This window comes from Pelmatolapia mariae, linkage group LG7 (assembly GCF_036321145.2).
Source record: "Pelmatolapia mariae isolate MD_Pm_ZW linkage group LG7, Pm_UMD_F_2, whole genome shotgun sequence".
Taxonomy (NCBI): domain Eukaryota; kingdom Metazoa; phylum Chordata; class Actinopteri; order Cichliformes; family Cichlidae; genus Pelmatolapia; species Pelmatolapia mariae.
Window position 1 is genome coordinate 1,112,127 of NC_086233.1, and position 17,910 is coordinate 1,130,036.

The 17,910-nt window shown below is 45.8% G+C and overlaps 2 protein-coding genes across 4 annotated transcripts; both read left to right on the plus strand.

Annotated features, from left to right (window-relative positions):
* The first annotated feature begins 33 nt into the window (after nucleotides 1-33).
* On the plus strand, nucleotides 34-10,937 carry LOC134630313 (protein FAM3C-like). Of its 3 annotated transcripts, none has more exons than XM_063477504.1 (10): nucleotides 34-2,838; nucleotides 4,692-4,730; nucleotides 5,776-5,853; nucleotides 6,061-6,135; nucleotides 6,228-6,336; nucleotides 6,497-6,555; nucleotides 6,901-6,951; nucleotides 7,024-7,108; nucleotides 7,410-7,536; nucleotides 8,024-10,937. In XM_063477504.1, the coding sequence occupies exons 2-10, from the start codon at nucleotides 4,706-4,708 to the stop codon at nucleotides 8,111-8,113; spliced, it is 699 nt and encodes a 232-aa protein (XP_063333574.1). In that variant the 5' UTR covers nucleotides 34-2,838; nucleotides 4,692-4,705; the 3' UTR covers nucleotides 8,114-10,937. The 3 variants fall into 3 exon arrangements, with proteins under 3 accessions (XP_063333574.1, XP_063333573.1, XP_063333572.1); XM_063477503.1 differs by having other exon boundaries at nucleotides 34-2,061; XM_063477502.1 differs by having other exon boundaries at nucleotides 34-4,730.
* Nucleotides 10,938-11,405: 468 nt separating this feature from the next.
* Nucleotides 11,406-17,848, plus strand: actr6 (actin related protein 6). The gene is made up of 11 exons (XM_063477497.1): nucleotides 11,406-11,593; nucleotides 12,428-12,545; nucleotides 12,625-12,693; nucleotides 12,774-12,897; nucleotides 13,065-13,200; nucleotides 13,277-13,333; nucleotides 15,661-15,759; nucleotides 15,952-16,030; nucleotides 16,162-16,333; nucleotides 16,970-17,108; nucleotides 17,245-17,848. Exons 1-11 carry the CDS (start codon nucleotides 11,526-11,528, stop codon nucleotides 17,372-17,374), a joined length of 1,191 nt encoding a protein of 396 aa, XP_063333567.1. The 5' UTR covers nucleotides 11,406-11,525; the 3' UTR covers nucleotides 17,375-17,848.
* Nucleotides 17,849-17,910: the final 62 nt, after the last annotated feature.

Sequence of the window (17,910 nt, forward strand, 5' to 3'; positions counted from 1 at the left end):
CTGGGATCAAACGGCTCTGCGTACAGGTCCATAATAATCAGAAACATCACCTGAGTCAGGTGTGGCTGATGTCATGTTCAAGGTCGTGTTTTCGGGCGGCTGTCGGGCCACCTTTGGATCTCTGCAGCTGTTCAGCCGGGGGAGGAGGAGATCCAGCACGGCAGACCGCTCCAGAAGAGGAGGAAGTGGCCGACGCTCGGATCTCAGCAGCAGTGATGAAAACGGTCTGGAGCTGCCCGAGAACACGACCTTACTGTGGAGGCCAGTCGCTTTGTTTTTCATTGGACCGTTCCGGGAACTTTCTGGAAGCGCCCTCCTGGGATGTTGACTGGTTACCAGGAGCGCTGCACAATCAGAGTCAGGCAGGAGTTTTGTTTCTGTGTTTAATGAAAGTTCATCAAGTTAAACTTGTTTCCATCCTCAGTGCCACAGAGTGTTTTCTTTCTTCTCTTTAAGGAACTAAAAGGGTTCTGCAGGGTTCTGCCGGGTTCTGCAGGGTTCATCGGGGATAGTGAACTGAAGCAGGAACAGGCTGTTCCCGGGAATCCCTCACTGTGATCACACTCGTGTAAGATGATGCTTGTCTGCTTAAAGTGTCCAGAGAAGCCTTTAATTAAAAAAACAAAACAAAACACCAATTTGTGACTGACGCCACTCAAACTGCACTGAGCAGCCAGATTTCAAAATAAAAGCTCCAGAGTGATTTTACGAGTTCTTCACAGTGATGGAGGGGGGAGGGGAAGGGGGCAACGACTGACTTTACTAAACATTTTCAGGACAAATGGTTCCACTCCAGTCTAATTACACAAACTGGGAGGTCCAACCCTGAACTTCCTGTACTCGGGTGCAGGGTAAATGAATTCTTAGACCTCGGCTCCTTCAGTGGAAAGCAGATTTCCTTGTTGCTGTCAGCGTTAATCTCGTTAAAATGACATTAACGCCATAACGCGGAAAATCTCTGTTAACGAGTTACCGCGGATCGCCCCGTGCGTGGGGCTGGACGGCGTCAACACGTTAACGAGCTAACTGCGCTAACGCACTAGTTCCCACCAATTGAACATTGCGTGGCACATCCGACATACTGTTTTACTTTTGTCCATGACGCGCTTACCTTCAGGGTCATACTTCACATGAAGACCAAAATAGTTCCAAAGGCCAGATCTGAATGAGGGTGGGGGAGGTTCAATTTAGGGTAGCTTTTGAGCCAGTTGCCATGTTGCAACGAGCTTAGCTTCTGTCTTGCTAGCTTGCGCTGCGCTCAGTGGATCTGCGCTCGACAGTGCAGCCTAGGCGGAGTAGTCGAACGCAGATCCACTGAGCTCTCAGCACAGACAGCATCGTCAGAAGAAAAGTTGATAAAATAAATAAAAGATTTTGTATTGTTCGATACATATGCGTACCGAACCGAAAGCACTGTATCGAACGGTTCAATATCGATACGAGTATTGTTGCACCCCTACTGTCTACACCCAAACACCAATCATATCTTTGCACCTGGAGCAGGAGTGGGCACCTACAGCCTCTTTTCTGCTTTTATGTTTTTCGATTGCACATGTCCTACACTTACCACTGAGCCTGAATGCCTCATACATCTTACATGAAGCTTAACACCTGAGTTGTCACCTGTGGTGATGTTTGGCTGGTGTCCTGTAATCAGCAGCTGAGCTGCTCGGGGCAGTTTGACAAACTGTAGCTCAGGTGAGAATGGCCCCGCCTCCTGCACCTGTCATGTTCATATCACAGGAACCATCTGAGGGTGGGTGTGGTTACCTGTCAGCCTCCATCACTCTGCTGGTATTTCAGATATTTAAAGATTCTTATCATGGGAAAAACACAAATGTAAAGTGTAATCAGATTACTCTGAATTGCAGGGTTACATGGCGTTACGCCGGTGTTCGTCACTTATAAGACAGTAAAGTTGGTGCCTTCATTTTATTTAAATCCTGATGGCGACTTCCTGCTCTGAGGACGTCGTTTCCATATGAAAAACAGATGCGAGCACCAGACGCCATCGAAGCTGCTGCAGGTCTGTGGTCATGGCGTGCGCCAACTGAAGCCTCGGTGAGTAAAACAGGTTTGGCGAGTATGTCCTGTTTAAAAGAAGCCAGGTGTTACAAATACAAGTTACAAATGAGAGGGCGTGTAACAGTGCCCTCAGCAGGCTTCCAGAAATTAACCAATCAGAAGCTGGATTCCTGTTACAGCAGCCAAAATAATAAGTACAGCTGCGGTCAACTATGTGAGAAACCCCGGAGCACGATGACCGTGCTGCGCTGTGCCGATGGGTTAGTAGACCCTGGAGGTTTTACACCAGTGTAACCAGTAAACTGTGTGTAGAGTAACCCCGACCTGCTGAATCTGAGCTGCTGTGATCTACACAGATTTATTTGGGCCAGCTGTTTAAGCTTTTTAACTTATTATTGACGAGGAACCAAATGTGTGTGTTTACATCTGTGTGACAGGACGAGGAAGCGTCTGCTGCTCTGTGAGAGGTCAGTCTGATGTCACATGACACGGTCATTTACATAACCAGGCCATTCAACTTATCATTAATAATAATAATAGAGAGGCAGGTCCATTCTAATGATGAGAGGACTTTTAAAGGCCCGCAGGTGTTTCATGTATTTCTACTGACCGTGACGTTATTTTGATGAGTCTAGCGTCCTCGCTCGGGGGGGCGGAGCTGTTCTGATTGTTTTAAAAACTCTGTTCGTGTTTCGCTCTTTTCTCTGTCGTTTTGTGTGAATTTGCTGAAGGAGGAACAATAACGACTTATATCATGTTTGAAAAGTGAAACTGAAGCACGTCGAGGGTTTGATGTCGGGGACGTTCTCAAATGTAAGTCGCTGCCTGACAGGACCAGACTAACGTTGAAGCACATTTCTGTCTCCAGCTTTTCAGTGTTAAAGAGGCTGCAGGTCATGTGACCTCTGTGGTACTGTCAGGTTTTCTTTAGAAAACGTAAAAAATGCCTTTTGTTTGCTGTCTCGCTGCCGTTTGTCTCCTGGGGGAAATAAAGTTCAGCATTGATTAAAAAGTGTTGTTTTTACTGTGTGAGGACAGGAAGCAGGAACCTGCAGGTTTGGATTATAAGTCGTGTTTCAGGCGCTTCACTGTTACGCAGTTTATGCTGAAAATGAGGCCGACGGTAAAAACAGATGGGCTGTAACAGCCAGGTGTGACGCGCCTCACCTTTATGCCGCATCAGCGTGGAGCTGCTGGGTTTGTTCCACAGATACGTTTCACATATTCGACTAAACGAGGTCCCTGAAACTGACGGAGCTCTCCTCCTGGCATCAAACCCATGGTTGACGTCACGGTGTGACGTACATCTTTTATATACAGTCTCAGGTTTGGATAGACTTGTTTATTAACTGTAACTCCACGGGTGGGCGGAGGGATACAAACCTGGGGTTTAAAGACACGTTGAGTTCGTGCGCGGTTTTGTGTTCAGTAACCGGATCGCCAGCAGGCACTATTTCTCTGGTTTTACGGTAAGTTTGTTTCTGTTACTGCGCAGACTCTATTCTTCTGAAAATGGGACGGGTGGGTTTGACGGCACAGTGCACGGAGCGTGGCTCCAGGTGTACCTGCACGCTCACTCATTCCCCTCGGCTGCGGCCGGGAGGTTGGTGCCTGTGAGACAAACACAGCTGTGAGCTCCGTTCCTTCATCAAGCAGGTGGGAACGTTACACCTGTCCTTTATTCACGCGCACTCTGACCTACCTGCGAGCTCCTGATTGGCTGAGAGGAGAGGCGGGCGGCGGCACTCCTCGTTGTCGGAGATGCTCACCGTCAGAGTCGGTCAGTCTGCCTTTTCTTCCTCTGTGAGGTGTGTGTGTGTGGCGTGATTTCTCAGACCATCACGGTGGGAAAGAGCCGCGAGAGCTGCTGTACCTGCGCGGGTGTCACACAGGTAAACGTGCGGTGTGGTTTGGTTTCTTTTCCTCGGCTGAAAATATGAAGAAAGCGCATCTTTACCCGCTGAGCTCAGCTCGGAAAACGGAGCTTAGCAGCACCTGTGCAGGTGTACGCGGCAACAAAGCAGAGTGATTTTAGCGAGTTTCCAAACATTCATGAAGTCTTGGACTGAAGGTTTGAGAGCTCTGCTCAGGTGTTTGTAGTTTCTGTGGAGCGCGCTCAGGTGCAGAGTCTCGGGCCGGTGTTGTGCCAAAAAGTGATTTCCAGTATTTAAACTGCTGTGAAGGCTCGTTGACGTTAAACATTTCAAATATATGCTGAATGCTTCCTCTTGAGAATGACATCATCTTGATAAACAGCATTCCTGTCACAAAGTAGTAGCCGCAGTCAGTTTGCGGCAGTGACTTTTATCGATCCTTTATTTATCCTGTTGAAGTCTGGGTGACATTAAAATGTATTTTTTAAGAGTCACAGCAGGTCTGCGGACATATTTTAAATAGATCGGTGGTTTAAAAACAGGTGGTTTTAACATTTTCTATAGAAGCTCTTTGCTCCACAGACTTTAGTGAGCATTACTGTGTAAGTAAAGACATGACGCGTAAAAAAAACACGCGCAAGGACGGGCAGCGCACTTGAGAGCGCTCGGCGTGTCCCGGTGGGTGTGCGAGACGCATCCACAGCTTTAGTTCCACAGGAACATCACAGCTGAGATGTGAACACGAGCATGTGTGACGAGTCCTGAAGTTTCCACCCGTTTGTCTCCGAACAGGGAAACGAAGCACGATGAAGCGCGCGGTCCCCCAGGGAAGTAAGTTTCTTTCTGTCTTTACCTGTGTGTGCGCGTGTGTGCGCGCGCGCGCTTCTGATGCTCCTCATTGATTTGCTTCGTCCTTCACTCTTTATCTTCTTCTTGTTTGTCTGAGTCTTCCTCCATACTGATGTTCCTCCCACTGCACGGAAGCTTGTTTCTGCCAGTTCTGCAAATTTGAGATAATCACCGGAAATTCGACTTAACAGCCAAATATTGTCAGACATGTCAGCTTCTGAAACTTCTAAGATCATAACCTAAAAGTTCCACCCGTGTAGGGCAGAACCAGTTTTTATCTTTCACTGGTAGAAACGAGCTTCAGGTAGACTTCAGGTTAACGGGCTTTCACACGTGTGCGGCTGCTGTGTTTTCTAATATTTCAGGGGCACTACCTGGAAAAAGAGTTGGGCTTAAACAAAGCTCTGTTTTAGCCACAGTTAACTTCGGGTGATTGCTCTTCAGCACAGCAGGCAGATGTTTCCTGTAGTGAGAGCACATCTGTGAGAAAGAACACCTGTGTTCACCTCACCTTTGTTTGTGCAGGGCAGCTCACCTGCACACAAAGAAATGCAGTCGGCAGCCATCACAATGATGGATGACGAACATCTTAACAAAGATGATCTGAGCAAATATTTGATTGCGTTTTATTTACAAAGCAATAATTCACAACAAAGCGCGTGGGCCTGTGTCCTGTTCACTTTGATATAAACATGTAAACCTGAAACATTCATGTTTATCATCGCTGTAATAAACCAGAGCGCTGCAGTCACTGATCTGCATTCTTCCTATTTATTTGAAGGCAGTCTCATCATTTATTGACTTTCATGGTTTGATGGGTTGTTGATTTATTTACTTAAAAAAAATGGAAACATTTTCCAAAATAATCCAAATCGTTTGACAAAGAAACTGTTAAAGATAAGAGTGTGTGAGGACATCATCAGACGTGTTTCTCATGCCTGTGATGAGTGAAACTGTCCTGCAGCTCATCAGGTGCGACCGCCTCACACACAGCGCGTGCTAACGACACTTCGTGTGCCTCCCTCAGGTGTTCTGCTGTGGCTGGTGGCGGTCGCGTCTGTGGTCGTTGTCATCGTCATCCTGCAGCAGTCCGTCTCGTTTGAAGGTGAGAGTGTTTCATGCACGACACGGTTCTTGATCTACAGGTGACCGGATCTACTGACTGTAGCGGCCGAGGACTGGAGCTGGAGAGCCCGTAGTGGCCACGGGCTTCAGCTTCGCTCTCAGACCGGATGTTTCGGATTCGTATTAAAGCAAATAAAAACCTGTTTCTGTAAATCTAATGAGTGTTGTTTTGTTTCTGTCCTTTCAGGTGGTTGGCAGCATAAATTACCCAAGGTCATCAATTTCTTCCCTCACGAAGCCAAAATATCCAGCAAGCGTTCAGGTCAGAGGTCACTCGAGCTGATCGGGGTGCGTCAGCTGACCCAGAGGAGCAGGTGGAGGATAATAATGAGTCTTTTTCTTTCCTCCCTTCAGCTGGTGTATGTGGTACTCCAAGAGAGTGTCCTGCACATGAGATCAGTTTCTACATCCACAGCGGAGCCGCCAACGTCGTCCCCCCGGCCATCTGCGTCCAAAACAAACTGTAGGAGCTTCCTCGCTGCCTCCTTTCCTCAGCGTGTCTCTCTGGCGTCCTTTCAGACCTTGTCCTCGCATGCTTGTTGTATCGTGTTCTGCATCTCTTTGCTTTAATCGTTTTAAACTTTTTTTCTTTGTGCTAACGTGCAGACTGTGACTCTCCTCAGGGTTCTGGGAACTGCGCTGAACAACGCTGGAGGAGGAATAAACATCGTTATCCTAAACGGTGAGTGTGCTTCCTGTGGAAAGGGCTTCATCTGGCACTTTGTGCACAGCGCCTCGAGTCGTAAAACCTGAATGAAATGTGCACAGTCCAGCCTTACAGCTCCCACAGGTGCTGGAGGGTCTGCTGATTAAGAATCGAGATGGCTCCTTCTTTTCTTTTGGTTTCTGGTGTTTCGTTTTTCTCTTTTGACTGCTTTATTCTGTATTTCTAAACCTTTTTTAAAAATTAGTCTTAAGATTTTCTTTGGAAATGCATTCAATCATCAAATGAATGGGCGGAGCTTCTCTCATGGTGTTCTGCTGTGATCGTCCCGTGTGAGGTGATACCTTCGTTTTTCTCTGGCAGGTAAAACGGGAGAAGTCCTGAAGACGGATCACTATAACATGTACAGTGGAGGTGAGTGAAGACGACCCGAGCCGACTCGTGTCAGTGGGTGGAGGCGGAGCTTTTATCATGTTTGTGTTGCAGATGTGAAGCCGTTCATTGAGCTACTGAAGAGCATCGAGACAGGCTCCATCGTTATAATGGCGTCCTACGACGAACCCTCAACAAAGTAAGAGTCTCCTCCTCTGATCACTTCTGACAGGAGCTCAGATTCTTCTCTAGGCTCTTGTTCTTGCACAGTAATCGAGGACCAAACGCAGCATGGATGCTGTCTTGTTCCGTGTTCGTCTGTTTTATAAAACGGGACCGAGCTTTTCCAGGCAGGGGTGGAGTTTGTGTTTCTGAGGCTCCAGCTTTGTCTCAGCTGTCAGCTCAGTCTCTGTGTTGTCTTCATATTGAGGTGAAAGGCGCTGCCTCCACCCGTGTTGAAGCTGTTAACGCACTCCTCCACTCTCTGTGTGTTTCTGCAGGTTAAACGACGAGCTCAAGAATCTGATTGCTGAACTGGGAAGCTCTCACATCCACTCGCTGGGATACAGGGACAACTGGGTGTTTGTTGGTGGCAAAGGAGTAACGGGGAAGAGCACCTTTGAGAAGGTAGATTAGTCTGAAGGCCTTGAGCCTGCTCTGGCTTCATCATGGAAATGTGTGCACTCATGCATGTAAAGCATTAAATGCTCACGTGGGATGGTGAGGATCAGGGTCCTGACCCCGGAAGCAGGTCCAGCTTAACTCTGAGTGTGTGATCCCTGAGGGAGCAGGTATCAGGTTTCCCCTGATAGTGGAGAGGTGGCCCAAATGCTGGCTGTGAGTCCGGACCAATCACAACCATCCTGAACTGATCTCCACTTCTTCTTTTGTTGTTGTTGTGATTTTGTTAAAGTGTCTGAGGTCTTAGCCGGTCTTTAGGAGGAGATGCGCTCTATAGCAGCAACAACGAGACGACCCCAAACCAGGCTCAGCCTGAGCACACGTGTCAGACGTGAAAGGCTCTGTAGAAGCCGAGGAGAACGCCGTGCTGCCTGTAACATTGGTCAGCATGTTAGAGACTGTCCTCTTCACCTCCTCATTCTCTCTCTTCCAGCACATGAAGAGCGACTCGGCAACCAACAAATACGACGGCTGGCCCGAGCTGATCGGGCTGGAGGGCTGCGTCCCTAAATTCCCGGAGTGACGGGCGAGGCTGCGGACGCACGGCCGGTGATTTAGAGACTGATCTGGGACCAGCAAGTTGTGCAAACCAAATCCAGGTGAACCCATCTGCCCTGTTTCTTCTCTGTGTGAGGCTTTCATGGAAGCTGGACTCTGTCTCCGTCTGCTGCTGGGAATAAAAAAAAATCAGGAAAAGACATTTTAGGTTTCAGATTTGGCAGCTTTTTATTGAAGGGTGACGGGAAGCCAGGTGAGCTTTGGAGCTCTGTAATCATCTACGTTAGAGAGAAACTCGCCTTTAGATAAATCAGTTGAACAGGACAAGCAGGTCTTTCCTGTGATGACTTCCTGAAGGTTTCTGGCATCCAGCCTGTCCTGAAGCGCTGCAGGCACCATCACTTGAACCAGAATCTCCAGATTTTATCTTCGAGTCCTCCCAGAGCAGCTCGGCCGCACCTTCCAGTTTGTTTCTTTATTTTTTTAAGTGTTGCTTTGATTTCTAAAGAATTACAGACTCTGATAGAGACGGGTGACATCAAACCAGCCAGGATCACACACAGGTCTGGGGATGTTTCTGGACTTTTTTGAATGTGCATTTCTATTTTTATTGCGTCCTTTCTTGAGTTTAAGGTTATTACAAAGTGAATTAGTTGCCGGGCTGTGGGTCTGCACGTGTGGGATGTTTCTTACCCATTTTCGGATTCGTGGTTGTTGGTTTGTTTACATTAAAAATGAAAGAAAGCCGAATGAAGAAGATGCTGATGCTTTGACTCCGGAGGAAGACCACGATTTTGAGGGTAGATGAAGGTTACCCGGTTCTGCCTGAAGCTTCTTCCTGTTTAAAGGGAGTTTTTCCTTCCTTCTGTCACCAAGTGCTTGCTCATAGGGGGCTGTCTGATTGTTGGGTTTATCTGTTTTCTTGTAGGATCTTTACTGCACAGGTGTTTGAGGCCACTGTTGTGGGTTGGTACTATATAAATAAAGTTGACTTGAACTGAAGAACAAACTCTCTCAGACGCTTTTATCTGCGACTCTTTCACGCTGCTGCCTCGGCAAACAGAGAATTTCACACTTCCTTGAGTCACATCCTGCAGCAGCAGACTCATTGTTCATTGTTTCTTCTTTGTAAGTAAATGTGACTCGGGGACAAACATGACGCTGACACGACAGTGAAGCTGAGCACAGTCATCAGAGCGTCCTGTCCTCACACGTGGACGACATAGATTTCATTTTGAGGATTGAAGCAGGAGAAAAAGCATCAAAAAGTATCAAGCACTTCATTTTCTGCCTTCTGTTTCATTTTGGAAAACAATAGAATAGCACTTTATTGTCATTCTGCGTACATCAGAATTATGGATGCAAACACAATAAATAAGTGTGTGTGTGTGTGTGTGTGTGTGTGTGTGTGTGTGTGTGTGGTGTTTGTTAACAGTCTGAAGAAGCTGTTTGTCCCCAGTTTGTCTTTTCTGCATGAAATAATGGAGGAAATCATTTTATTACTGCACAGAATAAAGATCCAGGTGATGGTTTCAATATTCAGGAGCATAAAGCAGCGAGGCAGTGACCGCCTACCTGCCGGCTTGACGCACCTGCAGACGTGATTTATGCTTCAGTTGTGTTTTATGTTTGCATGACAGTTGGAGTGTAAAAAGTTGACGGTTCAGTGTGATCGCCATCATTTGTTTAACCTCTGTGGGCAAAGGGTGAAAGATACATACGTGAACAGCTCGGGTGTGTTTCAGTGAGATTTCTAATTTTTCAAAAAAGTCCCAAAAGAGGAACTGTGTTTTTATATTGGAGGTCTGCGAGGGTGGTGCAGGACATGTATGAGGACAGATGGGTTGAAGGTGGGGGTACATTGGGAGCAGCTCTGAGCCCCCTGCTGTTTGAGACGGATGAGGTCAGGCAGGAGTCTCTGAGGACACTGTGATATGTACTGAGAGCAGGCGTCGGAGAGCCTGTGTGGGTGGAGGCATGCTCTGAAGAAAAGAGAAATGAAAGACAGAACACATGTGTGTGAATGAGAAGGAGACAGGGGGAGCAGAAGTAGAAGAGTTTAAATATCTCGGGTCAACCATCCAAGGAGAGCTGAGGAAGGCTGCACAGGATGGAGATATTAGAGCAGGGGTGTCAAACTGAAATGAGCTGTGGGTCGCTGTCGTCTCATTGGACGGCCACTTTAGTGTTCAAGTAGTACAAAACAAACAAGAAAACCAGAAATGTTTTGTTTGTTTGTTTACATTTCAAATATTGTATAACAAGACAAAACCGCAAACGTGAATGCAGATTCTTTTTCCTCACTCTTAACTAACTGAAGCCTTTCGTTGAACCACCAAATAAACACATGAGTTTGTGACTCTGTCACTGAACTAACAGCATGTTTGTGCTCTCTGCTCATTTTGCCTTCATATTCAATCATTCTTGGCTTTTTAAAGAACTTATTTTAACATTTCACTCAACAACAAACAAATCCTCCCTAACAATAAAGTCACTTCAAGGACCAAACTGCATTATATTTCTTCATGTCAGTATACGGGCTGCGACTTTGAAACCCCTGTATTAGGCAGAGAATGATGATGATGGAGCTGCCAGGCAGGAGGAAAAGAGAAAGACCTCAGAGAAGGTTCATGGCTATAGTGACGGAGGACATGCAGAAGGTCAGATTGACAGAGGAGGATGCTGGAACAGGAGGAGATGATCCTCTGACAAAACCCCTAAAGGGAGCAGCTGAAAGCAAAAGAAGAAGAAAAAGATTTTTCTCTGTGATTGTGCAGATTTTAGAAACATTACAAAATGTGGTGTGGCGCCCCACTACATGGCTCCACTCACACCCAAGCTTGGAGGAGGGGTTCTGTTGTGTTTGGGCGCGATATGCTCGGTTGATGTATGGAGGTGAATAAAGTTGGAGTGGAAAACTAGAGCTCCCGTGTCGTGTGTCCCAAGCCTCCATAGTGCATGAAATGTAAATATTCAAATAAATTACATCAACATTATGCTGAAAGACAATAATTGACTAAATGCACTTAGTTTAAAGGAAAAGTCGTATTTGGGCGGTTATTTTGTTTATAACTTCCGATTAATGTCATTTAATTCCACTCTGAAGCGCAAAAGAGACTAAAAGTTAACGGAACAAAGGAGGCGGAACAAAAGCAAGATGCTGTTTCCACCCGAACACTTTTCTAAAGCACAGTCAAAAACGTTGTTTCTGATTGGCTGGTCGAGCTGCAAAGAAGCGTAAAGGCTAAGATGTGAAGATCTGATTGGCTTTCCATCCGCCACAAACCGAGAGGACGACAAATTTGATTGGCCGAAGGAGTTCGTAAAGTTCTAATGGCGGATTCTCGCTGAAAATGTGAAATGCGTTTTGTTTTTGTTTATTTCTGGATTAATGTGAGTTTATAAATGCATTTAATGTGAGCAGTTCCGCCTCTGAAATGGCGACATTAGTTTTGGATAACGGAGCGTACACGGCGAAGATCGGATACAGCCAGGAGAAAGTCAGGTGAGATGTTAGCATGACAGCTAACGTTGCGGCTAATTAAAATAATAAAAATAAACTGAAGAGGCGTAAAAATAATTTAGACTTTAAGCGATCTAACCTCTGTGTAAGGTCCACTTCACAGCAAGTACCCCCCGAGACAGCAGCTATCTCTAGTTGTAAAAGAAAAGTCAAACCCTCACGCCAGATTCTATTTAAAATCTATCAGTTTAAGGAATAAAATGTATTTAATTAAAAACGCTTTCTTATTTTTTTTCTTTATAGACCAAATATAAACTCTCAAAGTCTAATTGGAATTCAGCTTATAAATGTTTAACAGCTAAGGGTGTTATACATTTTTTTCAAGGTTTTTTATTAAGTTAACTCTTAGGGGAGGCTTATTTTTCCAGTGTGCTTCACGTAAAACAAAATCAATAAGAATTTACTCGAACTTTTGCATACAGCTGTACATGATGGCGAAGACACAACACACTGAATTTCATAAGGACAGTTTTTTCTAAAGCTACAATCCATGAGAGAAGTGAGAAAAATATAAATTTGTACATATCTAAGAGAAAAAATGGTCACATTTACAAGATAAGCAGATTTATAAGAAAAAACATGAAAATGTTTCAATGAACATTTGCAAATTTGGTGGGTGGAATGAAACAAACTGTCAAATTTATGAAGGGAAACAGTTGCAATAAAAACATTAAAAAATTAGAGTAAAAATGAGCAAATGTATGAGAATAAAACAGAGTTTCATGTTGAGCAATAACGGGCTTTGCAGACAGCTGATCATGTAGTTGGTAGAATAATGAGCGGACCTGACGTGGACCTTCTCTCTGTCCCTCTCAGCGTCATCCCAAACTGCCAGTTTCGCTCAAAGACGTCCAGGTTAAAAACCTTCACTGCAAACCAGCTGGATGAGATCAAAGATCCTTCGGGGCTCTTCTACATCCTCCCCTTCCAGAAGGTGAAGTCACGTAAGGGTGAAGCAGCTTCGGCCTGACGTCAGACTGTCTCATTTCCACCATTTCTCTTCGTGTCTTCAGGGTTACCTGGTGAACTGGGACGTCCAGAGGAAGGTGTGGGACCACCTGTTTGGAAAGGAGATGTTTAAGGTGACTCCACCCCTCATCGCTGTGGTGTGTTTGACTGAGCTCTTCCTGTGGTGGAGGCTGACCCTGTTTTCTGGATGCAGGTGGATTTTGCAGACACGAGCATCGTCATCACCGAGCCCTACTTCAACTTCACCTCCATTCAAGAGTCCATGAACGAGATCCTGTTTGAGGAGTACCAGTTCCAGTCGGCACTCAGGATCAATGGTGAGTCCTCATCCTGTTAGATTTCCTGTTACTTTCAGAATAAAAGCCTGGTATCTCGTTTTAGTAAGAGTGGCGCTCATAAACTGTAAAAACCGGTAAAACTGAGCTGTTGATTTCAGGCAATCAGGGAGGCTTTCTTTGAATGATTTCCCACTTTGTTCCTCCAGCTGGCTCTCTTAGTGCTCATCACTACTTCCACACAAACCCCTCCGAGCTCTGCTGCATGGTGGTGGACACTGGGTTCTCCTTCACCCACATCGCCCCCTATTGCCGCAGCAGGAAAATGAAGGAGGGCATCCGCAGGTTAGATGACGTGACCCTGCAGACGCAGCAGCGATAACACCAACAGCAGCAATCTGATGCCTGTTTTTCCTTTTAGGATCAACGTGGGAGGGAAGCTGCTGACCAATCACCTGAAGGAGATCATCTCTTATCGGTAAGTCGTTCTGCTTTGTGACGCCGGCACCTCGGCCCGAGTAACTCTGGGCTTTTATTGAACTGTTCTTTTTCTCGGGTGGAATCATTGTAACACAGACATCCTTAATGACTTTAAAAAACAGGTGTGAATTTATTTTCAATTTTCTCTGATACACACTGTGTGTGTGTGTGTGTGTGTGTGTGTGTGTGTGTGTGTGTGGTATCCATCATCAAGCTTCTTCATAATTCTGATGAATATGATCTTTAATAGAGTTCATGCTGGTTGGTTTCCTGGGATGGCCTTTAAACAAATTTTCAGCAGGGTTGAAGTTGTAGCTTCTATTCTGTTCTGCAGCTTAATGCTAAGCTGCTTTATCCAAAACCAGCTCTGATGTGTGTTTGGGATCATTGTGCTGCTGGAACACCCGACTGTGTCCACGTTTCACTCGTCCAGCTGCTGATCTGAGGTGTAATTGAAGAGTTTGGAGTCAGTCCCCCTTCATCACTCCATCCACTTTGTCTAATGTACCAGAACCACAGCCCAGAGCGTGATGCTACCACCACCATGCTTCACAGCTGCAGTGTTCTCAGGGATGAAAGCCTTACCTTTGCTCCTCCAATCAGCTCCATCTTTGTCTCGTCTGACCATCAAACTTTTCTCCAGAGGCCGTTTGGCTCGTTCACGTGGGCAGCTGCAAATTTCAGTTGAGCTCGTTGATTTTGGAGCAGGAGCTTCTTTCTTGGTCAGTCCATGGAGATGTGAGACTGGCTTCACTGTGGAAGTGACACTGGTGTTCCAGCAGATTCTAGTCCAATGGCAGGCTATGTTCCTGAACATCCTAACCAGTTTCCTCTCATCTGAGGGGGACAGTCTGGGTCTCTCCCAGACCTCAGTGGGGACAGATCTGAGTAACTTGTATTTCTGCGATCCTCGTGGAGTCCATCGCTGCCTCTGGTTCTGATTCGGCAATCCTCCTCTGAACAGGTGTTTAGTGTTCAGTAGAGCTGGGCGATATAAGATTTTTTCATATCACGATATGTTTTTTTCATTTCAGGCGATAACGATATATATCACGATATAAATACAAATAACTATATTTGTAAGATTTAAATGTGCCGTTGCTCACGAGTAAAATGTGAAATAATCTGCAGCTTGTTTTGATTTAAATATTTATTTCCCATAATAAGTTCAACAGGGTAGATGTACTTAAGGAACATCAGACTTCAGTTTCAGATAAATAAAGGCAAATATTGCAAACTACACAAAAGGCAGCTGCTAAAGCGTTTAAGTTTCAAAATAGAACAAACAAAACAGACTACTAAATTGTCAATTCCACTTAGAAACAAAATATTAAATTCTAAAAATAAATCTTAATTTATTTTACAGAAGAAGAGACAAAATTGACTAACTTATATAATCTCGCTTTGGAAGCCTGTCTGAGAGAAATGTTTATGTCCAGGGAGTTGGTAACGAGGATCCATTACCTTAATTAGCTGCTTGAATCCTTCATTTTCGACCGTGTTTATTGGTAGCATGTCTTCAGCAAGACAGTAAGCTATGGCATTTGTTATGTTGCTATGTCTCTTAGCTTTTTTGTCACATGGTAAGATGCTGGAGAAAGCTGACTCAATTGACTGTTGCTGCTTCGCAGGTTGTTTTCGATGACGAATTAGCGCTTTCAGTCAGAGATTGAGCATGCTCTAGTGGGTGGCACTGCTTCAGGTGATAAAAAAGGTTTGTTGTATTTCCAGACTTGCTTTCGGCACAATTCACAGTGCGCATTACTCTGTTTTTTGTCAGACTTGAAATAGCCGAAATACCTTCACACTACGGAACTTCTCTGGCCTTCCGTTCGACAATCTCTCCGGCATTGGAACCATCATCTGTTTTCTCTTCGGTAACCTTCGCTCACGCTCTCGGTTGATTTTTCTCTAGTCGGCACACTCATTTCCTCCATTACCCGGGCGGCACGGCGGCTGGATGCTTCCCAAACAAATACACATGTGCGGCTTGGCACTTGAGCTGTACGTAACAAGTCACGTGACGTGACGCTGCGGCTGTGATTGGTTTGGCTCTGCGCTACTTAATTTGTATTGGCTGTTCTTTTTTTTTATAAGAGAGAAAGAGAGAGAGAGATGAGGTCTATCGCAATAGTTTCATTTTTCTATCGAGAAAAAGTTATTTCGCAATACATATCGTTATCGTTCTATCACCCAGCTCTAGTGTTCAGGTGACTCTTTAGCTGATGACGGTCCAGCTGCAGCCATAACACAGGAAGCTCGTCACACTCGTTTAGATTTAAAGAATTAAATAAAAAGTAAAATGATTCCTGTTTGTTTTTACAGTCAGCTGCATGTGATGGACGAGACTCACGTGATCAACCAGGTGAAGGAGGACGTGTGCTACGTCTCGCAGCAGTTCTACAAGGACATGGAGATCGCCCAGTAAGCAGCAAGCTTTAGCCTGACCTTCATATCCTGATCTGGGACTCTAAACAGTGTGACAGGGTTTCAGTGTTTTATCACATGACCACAAATTTAAGTCCTATGTTAACAGCTGGATTGTGAGTCCCTGTGTCAGAGTGTAAATGCACAGCAGCTGCTGGTTAACGCTGGACACCTGCTGTGGTTTGTCAGGGCCAAGGGCGAGGAGAACACGGTGATGAGGGATTACGTTCTTCCAGATTTCAGCTCCATTAAGAAAGGCTTCTGCAAGGTGAGAGACCCTCAGCAGGAGAGCTCGTGTTAACGCGCTGTCAGTGAGAACGTGTCACTGTGATCCAGTCACGTGGCTTTATCCTCATTTTGGCAGGATCTTCAGTGTGTGTGTGTGTTTCTGCTCACCAGCCCCGTGAAGAGATGGTCTTCAGTGGGAAGTACAAAACAGGAGAGCAGATCCTGAGGCTGGCCAACGAGCGCTTCGCCGTCCCCGAGATGCTATTCCACCCGTCCGACATCGGGATCCAGGAGATGGGAATCCCAGAGGCCATCGTCCACTCAGTGGAGTCGCTGCCTGAAGGTCAGCGGCTGATCCACGGCGGCGTGCCGGGGTCACCGAAACACAGATTTATGAATGAAACAGATTCTGTGAGCTTAGAGAAGAAAACCCATCAGAGCCTGTCACTGATTTCTGAGTTTCTAGCAGCAGAGACGAGGAGACGGCTTCCCTGTAAATTTACTTTAATCATAGAGACCTTTTGGCAGCGAGCCGACGGTTCGATTCCTGCATGTTGCTCCTGCTCTCTTCCCACATTCCTGTCACATACACGACATATACAACTTCAATAATAATGCTAAAAAATAAAATAATTTAATAATACAGTAATGTAATCATATAAAAGTATATTTAATCAAAACCACCAGACGTTCAGCTTCCTGTCCGTCTTCACTGTCCAATAAGAATCAAAATAAAGTGTAAACGTAAAATCCCAGAATCAAAAATAAATCATACAAAAGTGTAGATGTACTACTCATTATTTTTCTGTCATAAAGCAGAATCTCTTTTCTGTTTTAAAGCTGCAGAGCAATAAAGACTGAATGTTACACTTTTAAAGACGGCCTGCGGGTGGCGCTGTGAGGAACGGCAGCTCAGCGTTTTGGTAAACAGGCTGAATTTAATTCTTTTCCTGTGTTAAACGTGTGAATCTGTCCTCAGAGATGCAGCCGCACTTCTACCGGAACGTCGTGCTGACCGGAGGGAACACGCTGTTTCCCGGCTTCAGAGAGCGGCTGGAGGCGGAGCTGCGGGCGCTGGTCCCCGCCCACCTGCCCGTGTCTGTCGTGTTTCCTGCAAAGTAAGTGCTCCTCATCCTCAGAGCCTCAATACCTTCACGCGGTGGCGTCAGAGATGAGTAAACGTGGTTGGTTAGCTGACCTGCGGACGCTGCTGTCCGATGACGGAGACTTTAACGCTATGTTTGTGTCTCGCAGTCCCGTGTGTTACGCCTGGGAGGGCGGGAAGCTGCTGGCTCATAATCCTGACTATGACGAGATGGTGGTGATGCGGGAGGACTACGAAGAGAACGGGCACTGCATCTGCGAGGAGAAGTTCGACATTTAGGAGTTCAAACTGAGCAGAAACATCGATAGTGATGATTTCACACGTGTCCTGCTACCATAGCAACAGTGTGTGTAAAGTGTGGAGTCTGGGTGGGGCAGGTTTACAGGTGGTGGAGACTGAGGGTCCCCGAACCTGCAGGTCTGGATGCTCCGTCCTGGGACGGCGGGGCTCGGGGCATTCAAACCACTGCCGCTGTCTTCCTGACGTTTATCCCCGAGAACCTGCAGCAGCCGCCTGCCTCCACCTCTGCTGGCTCAGTGGAGACGGAGGTGTGCCCGCCGCCGGGAGATAAAAGGCCCAAGGTCGAAGTCGTGACTCATAAATGTGATGTTTCAGCTCTTTATTTAAACTTGGGAATAAAAGTGAGTGAGCAGCCCCAGATGATCACTGAATGAATAAACTGTAAGTGGACGAGACATTAGTCAGAAAACTGTTTTTGTTTGTTTTTACAGTATTTTTAATGTTTGTGTTCTTTGTATGTAAATCTTAATTTGCATTTATTAAATACAATAATAAAAAAACTTCAGTGTTCATTT